Here is a 20,316-nt window from a genome sequence, read left to right on the forward strand (position 1 = left end):
GGAGGGCTGACAGTCCTCCGGGTAATGACAATGCACTCTTGTTTTCTTTTCTTTTTATAAAAACTCTTTTATAAGAACGTTGAGGCTGAGATTAAGTGACAACAACAATAATAATAACTTTATTTATCCACGGTAAAACTGATCATCAGGCAATGAGAAAAATTAATAAAAATTAACTCATACTAATAACAAACCCATGGAGCTCTAGTTATAAAGAAGAAAGGTTCCTGCTTTCCATGAATGCCGTGCAACATGCTAAGGATTAACGTTCATACTTCTGAAAGAAATAACTGCAGCCGGATTTGGAGGACGAGGGAGTTCGCGCTTGCGCAGTTCAACAGGTAGACTATTCCACAGCACCGAACCTCTATAACAAAACTGTTTTTTACATAATTGGTTCGGGGCAGTCAGTGGAGTAGCTAGCTTGCCCTCGGAATCCCTAAGAGAATAATTAGAAATTTCGTTTCGATAACTAAACATAGAATGCAAATGTTGCGGGGCAAGGCGCGCCATTTAGAGACTTATAGACCATAGTTGCTGTTTGAATTTTTCGTTGAGTCTCCAGTTTTTTCCATCCCAAAATAAAGAGCCGGGACGTCAGCACTGGTATCATAAGGAGAATAGGTCAAAATACGGGCGGCGGGATTGTGAAGTTTCTGCAATTTAGTTGAAAGGGATTTGTTACAATTCCCCCAAACACACTGTACTAACATTTAAGAACGTACTAAAAACATCATCCAGGCTGAGATTCAGTTAAGCACAATTTTATTACGACCAAATCTTTTTAAAATTAATCATGAACAGTATAGAAATACGGATAAAATAATACATGTAAAAATTCAGTATACATTGTCCAATTGATCCAAATAATAGGTGTCATGGTCAGGTCCGCGTAGATTTATTGAAATACTATAACGTATAACTTAAACCATCTTAAGTACTTCTCAGGCTCAAATTGCCAAAAATAATAAGAACGTTCAGCCTCAGCCCCAAAATTCTAAGACCTACTTATAATAAAGAGAGTGTACTGTTACGCCACGTGTCATGATCTGTACAGTCACACCACACAGTATCAGTTTTGCAGTTATATCAGTTATTTATATGTTTTTTTTTTTTTTTTTTTTTTTGCTGATTAGATCTTTCACAAATCCTGCGTATGCTAGCAGCATTTTCATTCGCGGTCCTTTGCCGTTTATTCTCGTCTACCTGCATAGCCCGTGACAGTAGACACCTTTTCTGGTTCAGTTTTGTTTCATCCGGCGGAGAAGGCGTAGATGCTCTCGCAGGCTTAACTAACCCACAGAACTGACAAAAAAATCGTTCCTTTGGGTATGTGCTAATTATCACGTGATCCTAAGCGCAGTGGGCGAGATGCACTCGTGACAAGTCCAAAGGTCGTCTGGTTGGCTGCCCAACAAAATAGCATGCGCACTGGGGGTCTACTACCATCCCATCCACCGGAAAGTATAGTATTGCCCTGGACCCGGCCGGCATCGTCAACAAAACAATTATTTTTAGTTTCCCAATTAACACGATATCAACGAGTGGGTGGGAATAGGGGGAAAGGGAGATAGTAAAGCTCCCTCTAAGGGGCATCTGAGATAACCCCTACGTGGAGGACACGATAAGAAAATACTGTAACTGATCTGATAGCATTTATGCGTCCCTATGCACCTGAGCGAATAAGTTTACAAGCCCAAATTCTGCTAAGGAGGAGAACTCAAACACGGTAAGCTTCCCAGTGTATCTATTGTAACATATTTATCGTATTACTGCTTGACACCTACGAGCTGATCTCTGCACGGAAACTAGAAAACGTTTTGCGTTTTCCTATAACTAGTGTAAATGACAGATTGAAGTGACTTTAGTGGTTTTTGGAAAGGCGGCAAACAACAGCGTCGCGTGAAGTTGGCTCAAGCCCTTCACCAGCTACACTAGTGATTTTGTGTCCAAAAGTCCGATTTTGACGGATCTAGCTGAAGCGGAAGGCGGGTACATGTTAGCCATGCGATCGTATAGTCAGTAGGAAAAACTGGATTGGTTTGTAAACATCTTCGAGTGCTCCAAAAAGCTTGAAGATCTTGATCTAGAATATCGAACGCTCTAGTTAGAGAATCTTTTCCTGCGTCGAGAGTGCATGACACCCAGTAAATTCATAGCCCGGTAGAAAGCAATTTTTTTTTACCTGAGTCAACGCTCCGAGATAAAGCTAGAAAATCTAGACGGATAAACTTTCATATCTGTCGAGAGTTATTTATTTTATCAGAAAAAGAACTACCAAATTAATTAACGATTTAAACTATTATTGCATACTAATGTTATGGCGGGTATAATGTATACTGAAACTTAACTCGAAGACCACGATCTTGCTTTCGTAACGGTGTGATTTGGGAGTTTTTATTCAGTAATGGCGATTATCAGGACCTTGTTTTCTTGATTTGTCTTCACTAGTTTAGATGCTCTCGTAAGCTTGTAATTAAGGGGTTACGAGCATAACTGACCTTTGTTGATTTTGTGTTCCAAAAAAATATTATTTTTTTGGGGGGGGGGGGGGGGAGAAGAAAGGAAGAGGGAGGGGGGTTAAAAATGCATGAACATTTATAGGACAATCAACAAAAATGTTTCAGTCACAAAAAGCCACTTGTTTCCTCAAACTGTGGAGCTAATTTTTCATGAAAAGCAAAGATCAGCCTCAAATTAAACATAGGTTTGTTATGCTCTCACCGCTTTAATTGTTTCAGTTGGGCAGCAGCTGCCATTGTTTTGAGGGTTGGGCGTATTGTGCTGTTGTTTGTTCTATTGTTTTCTAAAAGGCTTGCAAGCCAATCACGTGAGACCTTATTGGAGTTGGCACATCGCCCCTATTTTCACAACTGGGCATCAAATTACAATGAATACTTTACCATTTTTTTTCCTTTTGTGATCAGTTTATTGTTTCAGAGACTGAAGTGATAATTATCGCCTTAAAAATTCCTCAAAGACCCTGAAAACGAAATTTGCGTTACAAAGAGCGAAGGAAAATTATTTAACCTGAATTGAATTCAATTCCGCTTTGTTCACACTAAACAGAACATTTAATATATTATAAATAGAAGAAAGAAAGAATAAAGGAATAACATTGAGCCATGAAGAGATATCATGTGTGCGGCGTTCAAGTTTCAAGTTCGAGTTCAAGTTTTATTTATTCACAACAGAACCTTAAGTTATAACTAGGCTGGCTTGTAAATAGCGAAGAGCTAATCGCGGCAAGCCAGACTGTACACAAAATAATTAATTTTTTTTTAACATTACATACAACAATAACAATGATAATGTGTGAAGAGGAAAACTAGACAATAACGAAGTGTAACAAAGAAGACTAAGTCTTCCAAACTAGCAAGAGCTTTCTAGTTGGACAGTGCCACGGTCAAGTAAATGGCAGCAAAAACTCAGATTAAATCAGTAATGAAATCAAACAAAGCAGCAGTAAAATCAAGTTTGATTGACCAAAAGGTGATATTTCCATTCTTTTTTAAACTTATTATAGGGGACACATTTATATGTCCAAGGGGCACAGTTTCCCAAATCTTTGAACCTCGGCGCGTTTGAGCCCACGACATCTATTCTAACAAACTTGGTGAAGACTAAACGACTGAAACAACCATCCACCACAACACCATAGGCAACCCACACGCTTTTTTGTTACCTAAGTATGCGCTGCTATTTGCATGCGCTGCTAACTGTTCTGTTGTCTTCTTGAATGGATCAATAAAAAGAAATGATCTGGAAAACATAATATCTAAAAATTCTCCAGTTTAGTCATGGGACTGACATTTCATCAAGTCTATATTCCAGTCGGCCATAACATAGCACGTTTTGTTTTCCTTAGAAATTCGAGAGATAACAGAATCAAGACCACTAACGAACTGTTTTAAATTTAGTGTTTAGGCGGCCTATAAATAACGCCCACCATGAAGTATTTTTTTAGTGTACTTGAGTCTGCTTTTTTATCTTTTAGTTTTTTCTTTCTTTTTGTTTTTACTTTTCACTTCTTTTTTTATCCTATGATTATTTTCGTATATTAGAAATATTTATATATTAAGATAGTCCTGCCGATGACGGACTTCTTAAATTATTTTTTAACATTAGAATTATCCAAGATAATCCGTTACATAAGCCTTATCGGCTTCCTAAGGCTACCTTGTCTCGTTAATGCATGTTTAATTTGTTAATGTGTGAGGCAATCAATAAACAGAAACTGAAACTGAATCTGTCTCGGAAAAAAGTGGGGCAGATTTCGTAGTTATGTTTCGTAGTTTCGTAGTAATGTAGTTATTAGAGGCACGGCTCCCTGGAAAGAAGGATTTTTTGGTTATTGTTGTGCTATTTCAAATTTTCCATTGTTAGTTACTTCACTAAGTAGAATAGGTAGAATATTGCAATAGGAAGAATAGAGTAGTATACGAATATTTGTTTGTTTATATTTGTAACGACCTGATGGATTTATACTCGGCGTGCATAAAGTATGATTGACTGACTGACTCACTGACTGACTGACTGACTGATTGACTGACTGACTGAAAAACTGATTGTCTGAAAGACTGACTGACTGACTGACTGGCTGATTGACTGACTGACCGACTGACTGTCTGACTTACTGACCGATTGACTGACTGACTGTCTGACTGACTGACTGACTGACTGACTGGCTGAAAAACTGACTGTCTGACTGACTGATTAACTGACTGACTGAAAAACTGACTGTCTGACTGACTGACTGACTGACTGACTGAAAAACTTACTGTCTGACTGACTGACTGACTGAAAAACTGAGTGTCTGAAAGACTGACTGACTGACTGACTGACTGGCTAATTGACTGACTGTCTGATCGACTTACTGACCAATTGACTGACTGACTGACTGACTGAAAAAATGACTAACTCACTGACTGACTGACTGACTGACTGACTGACTGAATGACTGACTTATCGACTGACTGCCTGACTGAAAGATCTTGCGCTTTTGGAGTGAAGTCTTAACGGATGGTGAAAACAATTGTAAGAGAGCGTTTGGTGGAGGAGGGAGGGGGGAGAGGGTAGGGAATATCAGTTTATAAAGGTGTACACCCAGTGGCGAGGTACTTAGGCATACAGTTGACAAATAAGCGTGTGGGTTCCCTAAAACAACACAAACGTTTTACTCTTTACAAACGCAGCGATGTCAACTGCCGATCAAGTCTTAGAGAAAATTGGAAGCTTCGGTCGCTACCAGCTGATGTTGTTGATCTTTGCAAACTTACTTGTTTTCTTCTGGTATGGATGGCCAATGTTAATAACCACGTTTATTGCCGCTGAACCTGGCTGGCGTTGTGTTAGAAATAGCAGCGAGTGTACGGTGAACGGGACCGTACAGCCTTGGGCAGACAACTATGATGACAGGTGTAATATGTCCAGAGGCGCTTGGACATTTGATGCTGAATACACATCAGTTGTCACGCAGGTAAGTAGGGCATACAGTGTACAATATATACTGGGTTGGATTGGCAGAACATGGACTAGATTTGTAAATGATAGATTGGTACTGAACATGGACTGATGGATTTATAAAACATGTAAGTAGAGCTTTTTATAGTAAGCACAAAAATGACATACTATTTATTTTGCAGTAATTAAATTTTAACTCATTTCTTGGGAGAAGCCACTATATACTGGCTTCTCTGATGTAAAAAAAAAAATAGATAAAAGATTCGTTCTGGAGTCACGTGATGACACCGAACTAAACGGACCGGTAGACAGAGCATATTGGTGACTTCAGTTAAAAGCGTCCAGGAAATGTTTTTTTGTTTTCTCAGACATTTTGTAGCTAAACTTCACGTCTAATTGCAATGATGTTATAAACAGTATGATTTTTCTCTTGTATATCAAATCTTAAACATGGTAGAAAAAGCGAAATGTTAGTCATTATCAGGGTTTGGCACCCTCCATCCTCCTCTCTCCTCCTTGAAAAAAGAATACAGGCATCGTAGGCTAACTTTTTTCTAAAGTTATCGTCGTCGTCGTCGTTGTTGTTGTTTCGAGTTGTTGTTGAAATGCGGCAAAGAAAAAGCGAAATTACTATTGATATTCAATTTTAAACCACTCTATAGCATTGGCATATATTACTACAAATTACTACTACTGCAACCATCACTGTCAGAGTTCGCTGTTTTTCTTACTTCACTTGTATTTCTAATATAGCAGGGAATATTTAGTGCCAACAAAATTCTTCATTCTTATTTCCTTGCAGTTTGACTTGGTTTGTGACAAAGCACTCTATGGAACCATCGCTTCGTCCATGGTCTTCCTTGGTTCGCTTTTGGGTAGCATGGCTTTTAGTACGTTGTCCGACAAATTTGGAAGAAAAATTGTCATATTCCTCCATGGCGTTTTAGTTTCTCTGTTCAGCTTGCTGTCGGCGTTTCCTCACGTTTACTGGCTGTTCGCGATGTTTCGTTTTATTGTAGGCTTTAGTTTGGGTAAGTAGTTTTAATTACGTTGAATTCATGAATTTCTTGTGCTAGATCATACAGGTCAGTATAGGCCATACCCATAAAAATCTTTGTTTTTCAACCCCAGAGGCAGAAATTAAAGTTCCTTATGTCATTGCTTGCTCCATTTTCTCGGGTGTTTCCCAAGATTATTTTACAAAACAAGGGTCTATACTCCTATGGACAATAAAATCGCGTCGTAAACAAAAACAATATGTTCAAAACTTGGCAGTGAAACCACTCGCTTAAGTCTTGTGGTCCACCTGATTTTTGAACATTTTATGTGTTTTAAGAGTAAAGACCTTAGAAAACTGCGTTTGATTTGTTTTTTCAATGACGTGAAAAAATACGAACAGAATTGGCCTCATTTTTCTTCGAGAAAGCGCACGCGTTACATCTGAGGTCATTTTTATTGTCTGTACTCTTATAGAGAATGGCTACGAGCCAATCAGCGCGCGAGAATTTTGACAATTATTGTAAAAAAATGAAACAGAAGTCATAGTTTTACGGTGACCTATGATTTCTTTTCTCATCAGGTGGAGGAGTTAGCATATTCATTTTAATCTCCGAGTTTGTGGGTGTTCGACACAGAAGCATGATGGGAACGTCCTTATGGTACTGTTGGACTTTGTCCCTAGTGGCCTTAGCTGGTATGGCTTACCTCATTAGAGACTGGAGAACGCTGTGCATAGTGACTGGGGCGCCAGCGATACCATTTGTTATTGGCTACTTGTAAGTAAATGAATTATGGACGGCAAGAGTGACCCTTGCGGCAACCAAAAAAAAGCCGGAAACAAAACAGTTGGATACTGATAAACTGAAAAAATAAATGTATGCAAATTGCCCGATATTACGGCTTGGTAAAACAAACCTTTTTCGGGGACTACAAGAATAAAATGAGTAAGTTCACTGATATAAAATAAATGAAGCTGATAGGTCAATAGCAAGCTATATAGATTTTAGAAATGTCATCAACACTGCTCGCTGCTTACCAATTGGCTCTGTTTTGACACCGAAACTGGAGAGAGAATCCCTCCTCCCTCACTCTCTTTTGCTTTTTTTTTTTTTTTTTCAAATGCATTGCAATTTTCTTCGCGGCGCTCTGCCCTATCTGAGCTCATGAATAGGCTTTTGTGGCTAAAAATAACGGAGTCATAATTACCGCTTATGCGTATCCTTGTTTTCATTCACTAACCAGTGTTGGCGAAAAGTCTTACACAGCACAAGGTGCAACAGAGAATGAAACAAAGATTTCCCTGAATTTGTGCATGCGTATGCGTATTGTAGCCGCTGCTAATTACACTCAGCTCTCTAGTTATCACTTTATTCGATATCTTCACCATTGCAAACTCATCCCGACGGTAAACAAATCCGTACCAGAACGGTTCTTGAAATACAAAGATTAAATAAAAGATGTTAAAAATAATACTACAAGTAACGACATGGAATAAGCAACTGAGAAACAATAGAAAACGAACGACTAACATAAGAACGTACCTTATCGGTGATTTTACAGAAAATTAACCATGCAGGACGGGAAGAACGGCGAGACCCAACTAAACGATACTGAAAATGATGCGCACACTAAAAACTTATGCAAAGAGAACTGGCTTAAAAAAGGGTAAACGGAGTGACAGAAAGGCTATTTACATACATAATGATCTATAAAGGTGTGGGGGCGAAAGGTATGAAAGACGTAGCATACACAAATAAAACAAAAGTACAAGTAGGTGTAAACTAGGCGCGCAGAAAAAGCTAAAACTCGCTGTAACACGTATTCTGAAAATCACTGAAACACTTTCATTTTAGGTTTTTGCCAGAATCTCTTCGATGGTTGATAGTGAAAGGCAAGACAGACGAGGCCTTAGAACTGTGCCACAAAGTTGCAAAGTTCAATGGGAAAGAAATCTCCGAGGAAGAATTGAATCTAAAAATCGGCCACGAAGAAGAATTACAAAGACTCGGAGACATTCGCGATTTGTTCGGGTCTCTGCAAATGGCCAAGAAGACCCTGATATTATGGTATTGCTGGTAAGCAATGTTTCTTTTATCTTGCTTAGTCACCGAGATCAAACGTTTATATTTATTTACAAAATGAATCCTTATCACAACGAGTTTCAGAGGGTCGCCGGGAACGATCCTTGAAACGAAAATCCAGGTCAACAAAGGACATAAAAGGAGTAAACAAAAGAAAATTAATGTTTAGTTTTAAGATGCCCTATTTAAACCACAGTTAAATAAGTACTTCTACCAAAACTTTGCGTCGAAGAGCCAGGTTTTTGTCAACATAACTTTCAGTCGCCGGCCGAAATAATCTCCCTCGCAAGAAATTCAAAGCAAACCATTGCAACATCCTCTTGTTCCGAAAATTCAAAAGTTGCGAGTGAACGTCAGAAATACGTAAAAAAAAGTGCGAAAGATGCGTTAAAGATAAGGTTTCGATGTTGACAGCTCACAGCTTATCACCCTTTTGGAAGTCTGAGACTTAACTAAAATCATTTAGTGATCTCAAGTTTTTTCAAGCGAAGTGGTCGGCGTCAATGTGTGGCATTACGTTTTTCATCTAAAGCAAATTCTCAGACGTTTAACCCGGCGGTGGACCGTGAACTACCAACTGATCTGATTTGTTACTCAGTTCCAATCATCATGTTCAGCTTCGTCCCAGGGGACCTCTTGGAATTACAAATGGCGGACATCGCGGAGTGTTTGTCCATGGCCAGCGCCATTCTAGTCCTCGGGAGACGAGAATCATGGTTCAGCCTAATACAACAACAAAACTAGTCCTCTCTCTCCTGTTCTCTGGATCATAATTAAATGTCTTTCCCTTTTAGGTTTGTAAATGCCCTGGTGTATTATGGCGTATACCTTAGTACCCCCACCGTGGGTGGAAATATGTACCTCAATTTTTTCCTCACCAGTGTCGTGGAGATTCCAGCAATCCCAGCAGGCATTTGGATTTACAACAGGTTAGTCAAGCAAACAAAACCCAATTTGTGTGATACCGGGGTGGTTACAAAGTAGGGTTTCGCTTTGAAACCACATACTTCTAGAATGAATGATCTCGACTAACATTTTAATGCACAGGTTTGGTCGCAAGAAGGGTGTTATCATTCCAATGCTGATAGCCGCTGCTGGTGCCGCCGGCTCAGTTCTTTTGACAATACAGGATCCGGACGAGTCAAATAAATGTAAGTTATGTTTACTCTCTAAGAAGTCCTCTGACCACAAGGTTTAGTTTGGTCCTCAAGCTGACCTTTGTCTGGTCGGTAGTCAGGCAAAGGTTATTTTGCGCATGCTTAATTATTCTCTCCCCCCCCCCCCCCCCCCCACCCTCTCCGGTTTTATGGCGGCTATTAAATTAGCCAGGGGCCGCATTCACGAAGACTTCGTAAGATGTATCCTAAGAATTGATAGTTAACAAAAGCCCATTGTTAGTCCAACAATAGACCAACAATACCTAGGATACATCCCAACGTTTGGAAGGCTTCGTGAATTTCGCCCCAGGGTCCCAAAAGCGGCTTAAAGCTCCAGGGCTATGGGTAAACTCGTACCCAGATCTCATTACAGGCTTTGACCGTGGGAGATCTGGGAATGAGATTAGGCCATGAACAGAAAAATGCATGGATCCAGGGTTTAAAAAATATTGCAGATTTAGCACTCTGTGGCTATACTTCTGGGTTTCATTTAGCCAGGATCAGCATTTTTGGCCTGGTTCCAAGGGAAAGTAGACAAAGGCGTCTGGGGTAAGATTTACGAAGACCTCCAATAGTCTATTAAACAATAGTCTATTGTTGGAGTAAAAAGAGGCTATTGCTTTGAGGACAATACTTAAGAGGCCCCAGGGCCCCACCCAATAGCAAATTTGACATGCGCATTTACAGTTCAAATGTTCACATAGATTTGACCAGTTTGGCTTCCAGGTTGATTGTTGATAACCATGTCGTAAATCCACGACTTACTATGATCAGTATCACTGGTATCTGACTAAAATAGCAAGAGGCAATTTTTCACAGTTCCCTTTCTTTATAAAATAAGCACGTTAGATCTCTTAAGAGAATCCGAATATCCAAAGTATGTTGGCTCATCATTTTGACTAACATAGACCAGTTTCCTTTAATTCCTTCGCAAAACCAAAACTTAGGTACACTGATAAATATGGCTTGAAATCCCAAATCGTCAGGACCTTGACTATTTTTAAAAGAAATTTTCTAACTTGTTTTAAAACCTGTTTACTCTGGTTTGTTAGATCTCTTCGAGGGAGTTAATGTTTTTTTGTTCACTTCCTGGGAGACCATAGGCCAGATAGTCGGGTCGACGGAAAGTGAAAACAAGCCTGGGAAATTTCGGCTAAGAAAAGTTTCCCTCACTTGATCTATCGGCTCCTGGGTCTGCCAGGTTGTTTTTGCAAACTACTGTAACTAGAAACGGGTTTTGATATCTTCAGCTATCGTTACTTTATTGTATAGGGTATCTCGTGGGTAAAATCATCATGGCCATGATTTGGGCAAAGTTTTGGATTATGGTTTCCTTTGATGGCATCTATGTTTACTCAGGAGAGATTTTCCCCACAGTTGTCAGGTAACAAATAAACACTATATCGACGATAAATATAGCCTATATTTTCGGGACGAGGAATGAACTTGCAATAAATACGCACCTCGCAAATTTCTAATCAAATTTCGCAGGCCTCACAGTCCGCGATTTTCGCTCAAAACCATCTCTGAGTCTCGATTTCTTTTGCAAGGCTAAAAGCATTCGCCAAAACTGTTCTTGGCCGCAGAAAAAATGTTATGCTGCCTTAGGTACAGTAATTAACTAAATTTAGCCTCAGGATGTTCATGATCACAATTTTAGCGCTCTTCTCACTGAAACCAGCATGATCCCCGTCAGCAAAAAAGTTGATAATGTTGAGGAATTTATTCGGTCGACAACTTGGCTCCACTTCTACTTAGTTTCATATACTGGCATCATAGACTTTGTAGTTTCATTCACCGGTTCTTTATCATTTTTTAACTTACACTCTGTTCTTAGAAACATTGGCTTGGGGACATCGGAAGCTGCAGCAGCGATCGGTTCATTCTGCTCTCCCTATATTGTCTACCTGGTGAGTTTTGTTTGGCTAAATTGGTAAACTATAAACTAGTCATCAGTAGGAGAGTTAGTAGATGAAAGGCTTTATTGTTCTGATCAAAAGTTTGGACATGTCTGGCACACTCATCCATCCACCCATCCGTCCATCCATGCATCCATCCATCCATCCATCCATCCATCCATCCGTCCGTCCGTCCGTCCGTCCGTCCGTCCGTCCGTCCATCCATCCATCCATCCATCCATCCATCCATCCATCCGTTCGTCCGTCCATCCCTTCGTTCGTCGGTCCGTCTGTTCGCTCGTTCTTTCGTTCTTTCCTTCTTTCTCGCGTTCGTTCGCTCGTTTTCACCATTAAAAGCCACGCCAGTCATGTTTTTGAGTGATTTGTCGCGATTAATATATTCCTTCAATCAAAATTAGTTCATTTTAGGCGCGCTAAAATGGTGTGGGTAAAAAATATATACATAAAATACAAAGAGAAAAAAGAAAAGAAAAGAAGAAAAAAGCTGATGGTTGCTCTTGTTTTATTTCAGCAACGGGTTCATCCGATTTTACCGTATGGCATCATGGGATTGAATGCCTTAATTGCTGGGTTGCTCTGCATCCTTTTGCCAGAGACTCGGCACCAGCCCACCCGGGAAACAACGAAACAGAAGGAGGTCAACTAGACTGACAAGGAGATGGATACCACTTTGTACTGCAACGTTTTCACAAAAAATTGTTACGTGTTTGTTTCTTTTTCTCATTTCAGTCGAACATCTTACAGGACGGATTCCTTTTTTGCTACTGCGCATGCGTTCTGCGCATCTCGGGATAGTCCGAAAAACTCGGGTTTCTTAACGGCAATGCCTACTAAAACAAAGATATTGTGCGCGCTTTATAACGACGCGGGAAAAGCAGATCTTGACAAGGGTTATTGGAATTCAAAAAGGAAATTAGGGGTAACCATGCAGAGGTAGTTAAGCTTTAATTTGGGAAAAAAATGCCATGCATTATTTTGTATTTTGAAGATCATTAAAATTTACACTAAACTCGAGCAAAGTTTAGACTTCTCAGCTGACTGTTAAAATTGTTGTCAGTAGGTTAAATCCAACTTGATATCGAGGTCCAGACGACAAAAGCAAGAAAAATGAATAAACAAGATTATTCAATTTCCTTTGTTTGTGTCCTCATCGTCAAGATGAATTTTAATATATCGAAAGGAGCCTATTATCAACTATCAGCTAACCCCATGCAGACCCTTTACCTCACGGACCCCTCTGTAATGTTGAAAATTGGGTTTCTCCCTTTGGTGTCCATATTTAGGGCAACAGAGGTGTTTTTGCACAGTTTATGACCACACGGGAAAAGCAGATTTTAGCTAGCGTTATTGGAAATTCAAAAAGGAAATTGGGGGATCGGGGGAAATTCAGAGATAAGAAAGCAACAATAATTTTAGTTGCAAATAGCTTGCCAATACTGCCGACTGTGTAGTAACTGTCTAAAAATGGTTTGGAACTCCTCACAAGTTGTTTTAAGAAGTCGCGTAAGGTCGTCAGAAGTTGGCAAGCAGTGAACATAATATATATTTCCAAAAGAGATTGGGATCACTCGAACTTTCTTCAGAAACCTTCAGACGATTCTCGACACTGTTTGGCTAAGGAGAGGGACACCGTAATGCCATTCAAAAGCGCAAAAACACGTGAGAAGTAAAAGTTAACTGAGATTCGGCATAATTAAGTGATAACTGATAAATGGACGAAATTTAAGCTGATGACTGAGCAGTGGATTGAATTTTAACTGATAGCTGAGAATCCCGCACCTCCATGCAGACCCTCAGAGGTAAGGGATTTTATGAATTTTGGTATCTTCGGAAAATAGAGAGTACTCTGTATTAGAGACGTCTCCGTAACTAGAGGTTCGACTGTATTTCGTCTGTGCAGCATGTTTTTGGGAGCTATTTACGATTTTGTACCTTATTTGTCTGTCCTATTATGCAGACCGCGGCTGATTTAAAAGTTATTCACCCAAGATGTTAAGTAGGTGCATCGTTAAATGTTAAATTACGGAAATTGTAAAGCAACGACAACGGTGACGGCAACCAAAACGTCACTTAAAAATATAACTTCATTTTATTTGCACTACTTCGCAGTTATTTCAGCTCATCCAGCTTTTACAAAAACAGCCATCTTTCCAGGAACCAAACTGCTAGGCGTTGCGTTCGAGTTAAGAAAGAGAATGAAAAATTCACCGTCGTGTGCTCACGTTCTCCACAAAACCTTGAATTTGGTTTTTTCATGTTTAGTTTTGCAGAGGACGGCAAAGAATTGTGCCAAAATTTAAAACGCACGTGCAGGGCGGCTGATTTTGCTCATTAAACTTATGCTGTGCGGCATTGTCGTTGCCGTCGCCGTCGTCATTGCTTAACCTCCCTATTTTCTAATAATAGAGCATTGGGAATGTTGACTTCATCTAAAGCGGAAGGAAGCAGGTGGGTAGGTAGGTAGGTAGGTAGGTAGGTAGGTAGGTAGGTAGGTAGGTAGATAGGTAGGTAGGTGGGTCGGTGGTAATCTCGTACCCCGATCTCAGTCGTCGGTTCGGGAATGTCGAAATGTGAGATCTGGTAAAGTTCGATATAACGCCATTTCTGGTTGGTTACCAGAATTAAGCAATGCCTTATTCTAATCTGCTCTGTGATTGGCTCTTTCCTTCTGTGTTTGGTTTTCGCTCAGTTCGGGGAAGAAACAAAAACACGGAAAAGTTTTCGCTCCGATTAAGATTGTCATGCGACGTTTTAATACATACATGCCCTTTGTGTGGGGAGAGAACAGTGAGAAATTGTTTTTTCGGAAGACAACAGCGACTTTAACCGAAAAGAGTTTGCAGTAAGGTTCAAACGGCCTTGCCAAATTACACAAGTTTCCAACACGATGGATATAAGCTTGCTTACTTTTGGGGATAAAATGGAGGTAGGTCATATATTTTTTTTTGGTATTTCTTGACAAAAAATGATTTTTTTTAAAATGATTATTTATTTAGCAAACGCAAATTAATTTCCCCAAAATACTTTACCTTGAGTTCCTGAACACGCGCGCCGCATTTGCTAGCATATTTTCAGTTTTTGTCTTCTGCTAAAAGACTATTTTCCTTCTATAAATTGAACTGGACTTTGAGTAAGAGACTTCATAATATAATATTAGTCCTTTCAGACCAGTGTGCTTATTCCTTCAAGATCCATACAACATCTCTCATAGGACTTTGGAGAAATTGATAGAGTGTCCACACAATATTATTATCCATCTGCTGGTGAGATCAATATCCCTCCTACCCCTCAGCTAAGAGAAATGAAAAATGTCCGACTTATGACCGCCAAAATAATAGTAATGAAACCCGTACTACAACAGAGAACACCTTGTCTGAACCGATTAGGGCTCTTTATGTAAGTGTAGTTAGTTTAATTTTATCCCCTCTCTCCCACCTACTGAGTTAAAAAAAAATTTGGATCCAAAATATAAAACTAGCCTTCCTCTAAAATAAAAATGGGGACATTGGTTTACATGTCTGCACCACCTAATGTTTTGCAGGTCTATGCTTGTGATAGGCTTTAGAAAAGAAGTAGTTTTAAAAGGAGGACATGCCTCTTTGGATTTGACATCACTTATAGTTTTTAGAATCTTTTTGCCATTGTTCTTTTCTTTAAGATAGGGGAATTTCTCCATTGTTTTATCATTAGTATGGAGTCCTTGAAGTACTAAACACATTTCATTTACTACTTCCATTGTTAATCCTTAGCACATTCTCTGATACAAATAGTTATCACTGGCCTCAGTTTCTCCTTTATTTCTTGTTAACTCTGCCTTAATTTCTTCCACCTGATTTCTAGGGAGAAGCAAGTTCCTAAAGTTCCTATCAGTGATGTGAATATCTTCAAGGGCTAAAACAGCTGGACACAGCTCAACACATAATTAAGAGCAATGACAGTCATTTCGGACAACAGATATCACAACAGCTGCATTTCTCACACAAAAGCCAAAACCAAAGTGGTTATAAGTAAAAATTTTCCCTTGCACAGATTTCTGGGGTATTTACACTAATCTGTCATGATGGGTTGCATTTCTTCAATATTTGCACCAATATGATTGTTGTTAAAGTAAAGTTTTGATGTAGCAGGCTTCCCATCTCTTCCACTTTCTTGGAAAAAACTTTCCATGGTTTGCGGAAGACCAAAATGAATAAATTATTATCCTTCCAACACAATGAGAATCAAACCCCATTCCGAAAGATTGTGGCAAATAATATTCATTGTCAGTCTGTAGAGAATGAGACTGAGCCAAAAGTGCATTTTGAGGAATTTGGGGAGTAAGGTAGAACTGGTGATCCCCAAGCTTTCCACCCAAAAAGGCACCCCCAAATCCACACAGTACTAATGATGAGTAAATAATAGGCTGACAGGCTTAATTTTTGACATTGGTGGTGATAAGTTCATCTGCTATGGGCGAAAATATGTAATCAAACTGGTCAACATTACTTTGTGTTAAGATAGGAGGGCCTTTGTAGTACTCCATAAATCTTTCATATTCAAACTTTGTATGATTGTAGTTTGGTTGTTTTTCTGTTGCTGTTGTTGTCATGACAACAATCTTCGCTGTAGGGAATACTGAGGAAAGTGTTCCTCATTTGCTGTACTCTGAAGTTGTGCCCCCTGAACAAAGATGCAATTAATTAAGAAAAAACTGTAGTCATTCACTGGGATGTTGTTATTCTTTCCATTAGAATAAGACAATATAATTACCAGAAAATGGATAATGAGAAGGCTGAATAAAAAGGGATTCTCATGGGGTGGTGGAAGGACGAAGCATAAAAGAAGCTGCAATAATCACCAACAATATGGCTCTGTATTTATTAGCTTTTAACGTTTAAGCCTCAGTGTCAACATACAGTTTCTCCTTACTGGTCTCTACATGTCCATTTTTCATAGTAGCATTATAGGGAAGTTGTTGAAATATCAAGAAATTTCACCACTGGTGATCTCATGACCTCTCCTTGATTGTGTATTGATAAATATTAGGAGAAATTTTGATACTGATCACTACTGGGGCTTAAAGGTTCAAGGTTCACTGTTCTGATATTTTTTGTGTACTTGTGTGAAAAGTCCTTGAACATAATTTTGTGTTGCTGGTCTTAATATTAAGAAAAGTTAGGACCTGACATGGGTGCAAATATCAATACAAGAAAATTTTTTTTGCTCAAGGAATTGGCATCAACAAGGAATTTTCATCCAAGACAGACACTGTTTTCAAAGTTTCTTTTCCCCACCACTTCTCTGCAGTGGGTTTGTGTCTGACAGTTTGATTAAATGTTGTTTCCTGGCTATGGAAGGCCATGGTTAAGGAATACTTAGGAATTCATGGTTACTGAAGATCAGCTTACTGTGAAAGCTGTTGTTTTGCTGCAGAAATGGGTGACAGTTCATTAGAACACACAGACATGCCACAGGAAAACAAATAGTGGAAATATTTTTTATTTCTTTTCTATTTATCTGCCATTTGCTACTTTTATGAGCCCAAAAGACCTTCACACCTTCCCTATTATTATTGTTATTATTTTTTTTTTTGGCTGAAATCAAGGATCCCATCAGAGGTGAGTGCCCAAGCACCAAGATAGCTGCTTTGGACATAAAGAACCTTGTATTATTCTTAGTGTATCATCCTCTATGCATGTACAAATAATGCAATGCTCAGTACAACAATGATTATTTAAGCAGCTCATTGTGCCTTGCAAATCAAATGCAGATAATGACCTTTGTTCTTCATATCAAGAGTCAAATATTATTGGACTTGTGTATTATGTGGTTCTAATTTTCGAGTCTGTGGACTCCTATGTGTAAAATTATAACCTTTATTAACTTGTCATCAAGAAGCAGTCGAGGGGGCATGTCCCCTAAACTTAACATAAATTTCAGGTGAAAACTTTTCAAGTGTTATGTGATAAAGGTGAATCAAGAACCACTGAAATGGAAAGCTCATCACTACCAAATAAAACTCTAATGGGAAACTCATAGGGACTTGCTCCGTTTGCTCACATGTTGCAAGTAACCAAACATTCTTCAGATCTCAAATCCAGATGTGGTACCTCCATTTCCCAAAAGAAATTCAAACTTCCATTTTTGAGAAAAAAAAAAAACCCTTTAAAACAGCAAGGGTGTACTCGGTATTTTAATGTTGGACATAATTGGGCGCCTACTATTTACACGGACAGGTCTTTCTGGTTTGCTGGTATATAACCAAGACAGCAGCATGGTGTTAGGGCTAGGATGGTTCATGGTTCATTTATTTCACACTATTTACACAACATTAACATAGAAAGAAAAGTATTACAACAAATGATTACAAGATAAAAATAAATACAGTACAAATTATAAAATGTGTGTGGTGGTCAAAGTAGCAAAGGCTTTCTAGCTGACCACCACCTACTTTTAAGTAAACAAAGAAATGACACTGAGCTTTATTGAGATATTAGAAAATGCAGGAAATGTTTGTAGAGCCTAGGATGTACAAGAGAGAATTACATTTGCGTAAATTAAGGTATGTTCGAGATTAATCTCGTACCCCGATCTCAGTCGTCGGTTCGGGAATGTCGAAATGTGAGATCTCCCCTCCGCCTGACCGTGGGAGATCTGGGTACGAGATTAGTTCGAGATATACTGAACCGAGCAAGAAATCTAAACAGGACAAGCTTAAGAAGAAGAACAAAACAATAAATAAATAAAAACAAAAAAAAAGCAAAAAAACAACATACAAACAAACAAACAACAACAACAACAAACAAAAAGAAAGGAAAAGGACAACACATCATCAGCAGCAACAGCAGCGACAACAAAGATCAAAACATAAGCAGACAATTATTATTATTATTATTATTATTATTATTATTATTATTATTATTATTATTTTTAACTCTATTATTATTATTAGATAGTTACATACTATTATATTTGATCATTAATAATAAACAGAACATATATTATTTGATTGACAAGAGATCAGGTGGGCCTTATAAAGTTTCTTAAACCTGTTAAAAGTTTTTGTTTTTTTCAATGCCATGGGGACAGTTTCCCATATGACAGAAGCAGAGTACTTAAAAGTAAATTTTCCTATGTTAGTTCTAACTTGTGGTCGGTGGAAATTAAGCTTGGCAGAATTTCTGGTGTTATAGGAATGGACAGTTGTTGTAGGTAGGAGGAGGCCCTGTTTAGCTGGTTCATATAAAATTATATTATTACAGTGACCTTGAGTTGTGTCCTTTGGCCTGTAAAAGAAACCTGCCGCATTTACACAATCCATTTGGTTTGGAAATTTAAACCATTAACTTATGGAAGAAGGAGAATTTGTGTGACCAAATCAGCTGAAAGACTACAAAGAGAAGAAATAATTTTTACGTATCACTGGTAGACCACAATTTCTGAAACTTTGCAAATGAAAATATGACATGAACCATTTGACTTTCCAATGCGAAATTTAACACCAAGATGCCAATCAGTAACTCTATTGTGCCTCATCTACAACAACGACCACAAAATTTTTCTGATAAAGCTTCGACAACAAAAACTCTCTGCACTGTCTGTTGCTACCTTTACCTTGGGGTGCACAAAAATGATGTGACATTTCCCTGCCTGTAAATTACAGTATCTTCAATACAGTTACCATCAAAGGCGAAAACTGGTACAGCTTACTCCGGTTGACTTAAGTGTTTTTAATTGATCGTCGATAAGCACGTTGATCTTGAGTGGAGAAAGCACAATTACGATGGATTTGTTCTTGGAACAGTTTTCATTACAAAGATGGTCTAGATGGTCACAAAGGGTAGGAACTAATCTTAGTAAAAAAGTGATTTACCGCGCTTGTTGATTGCAATCTCTCCTGTTGCCTTTTTCGTTTTGGTTTAAGTTTCAAGTTTTGTTGTCCTCTCGACCGAAGAACGTTTCGAAGAGCACCCTCGAAAGCGAAAATGATCACAGTTACGAGCAGCACGGTGGACAAAGGATGATGGGCAGGCCCGTATTCCGGGCCTCAAATCGAACTTTACCAGATCTCCCCTCCGCCTGACCGTGGGAGATCTGGGTACGAGATTAGGTCGGTGGGTGGGTAGGTGGATGTTGATTCTGCTTTACAAAGTAACAGAAATATTCAATATTTGGAAACAAGAAATAAATAGTAATAAACCAAATTGAAGGTAGTTTGAACATTAACACACAAGGATGTTATTGCAGATAGTGAAACATCATGTGGTATACTGAGTCACTGGTTGTTGCCGGCACTAATTAAATATATGTCTATACTAATGTACTTCGCTTGAAATCTTAGATTTTCAGTGTTTTTAGTGTATCTACAATAAAACACAACAAATAACACCGATATTTTCAGAAAAAGAACTCCTGATTTTGAAGGACGTGTCATCATTTCATATACTTTACATCATTGAAAACACTGTCGCAAAAATTGCCAAGCGTAGAGTACAAAACGGAAGGTCCTTGTTCCACTTCTCAGATGCTTGAGAAATACAACCAGCAGTTAAATCTACGCCTGGCTGGAAGAAAAAGTACCACAACTCACACTACCTGTTAAATTAGCTGGGAAAATCCGCGAAAAAAATGGTGCGTAAATATAAATGAAAGAGAAATCCATGGAACATATCAGTATATTCGGTTTATTCTACTGGAATTGAAGTTATCTACGTATTA

General features: G+C 38.7%; 1 protein-coding gene and 1 long non-coding RNA gene across 2 annotated transcripts; both read left to right on the forward strand.

Annotated features, from left to right (window-relative positions):
* Positions 1-1,483: 1,483 nt before the first annotated feature.
* On the forward strand, positions 1,484-12,715 carry LOC146456447 (organic cation transporter protein-like). Its single transcript, XM_085092840.1, has 10 exons — positions 1,484-1,729; positions 5,196-5,479; positions 6,266-6,494; positions 7,043-7,238; positions 8,316-8,537; positions 9,338-9,472; positions 9,591-9,694; positions 10,973-11,084; positions 11,538-11,610; positions 12,131-12,715. The coding sequence occupies exons 2-10, from the start codon at positions 5,198-5,200 to the stop codon at positions 12,263-12,265; spliced, it is 1,488 nt and encodes a 495-aa protein (XP_084948966.1). The 5' UTR covers positions 1,484-1,729; positions 5,196-5,197; the 3' UTR covers positions 12,266-12,715.
* Positions 12,716-14,153: 1,438 nt separating this feature from the next.
* LOC146456448 (uncharacterized) lies at positions 14,154-16,322 on the forward strand. Its single transcript, XR_014858802.1, has 2 exons — positions 14,154-14,545; positions 15,460-16,322. It is a non-coding gene; the product is annotated as an uncharacterized LOC146456448 (long non-coding RNA).
* Positions 16,323-20,316: the final 3,994 nt, after the last annotated feature.

Source organism: Pavona decussata, unplaced genomic scaffold (genome assembly GCF_977016875.1).
Source record: "Pavona decussata unplaced genomic scaffold, jaPavDecu1.1 SCAFFOLD_254, whole genome shotgun sequence".
Taxonomy (NCBI): Eukaryota; Metazoa; Cnidaria; class Anthozoa; order Scleractinia; family Agariciidae; genus Pavona; species Pavona decussata.

Coding starts and splice junctions, on each gene's coding strand:
- LOC146456447 (XM_085092840.1), top strand. CDS start 5,198: ATGTCAACTGCCGATCAAGTCTTAGAGAAAATTGGAAGCTTCGGTCGC. Junction 5,480..6,265: donor ACACATCAGTTGTCACGCAG/GTAAGTAGGGCA, acceptor ATTTCCTTGCAG/TTTGACTTGGTTTGTGACAA. Junction 9,473..9,590: donor GGCATTTGGATTTACAACAG/GTTAGTCAAGCA, acceptor TTTAATGCACAG/GTTTGGTCGCAAGAAGGGTG.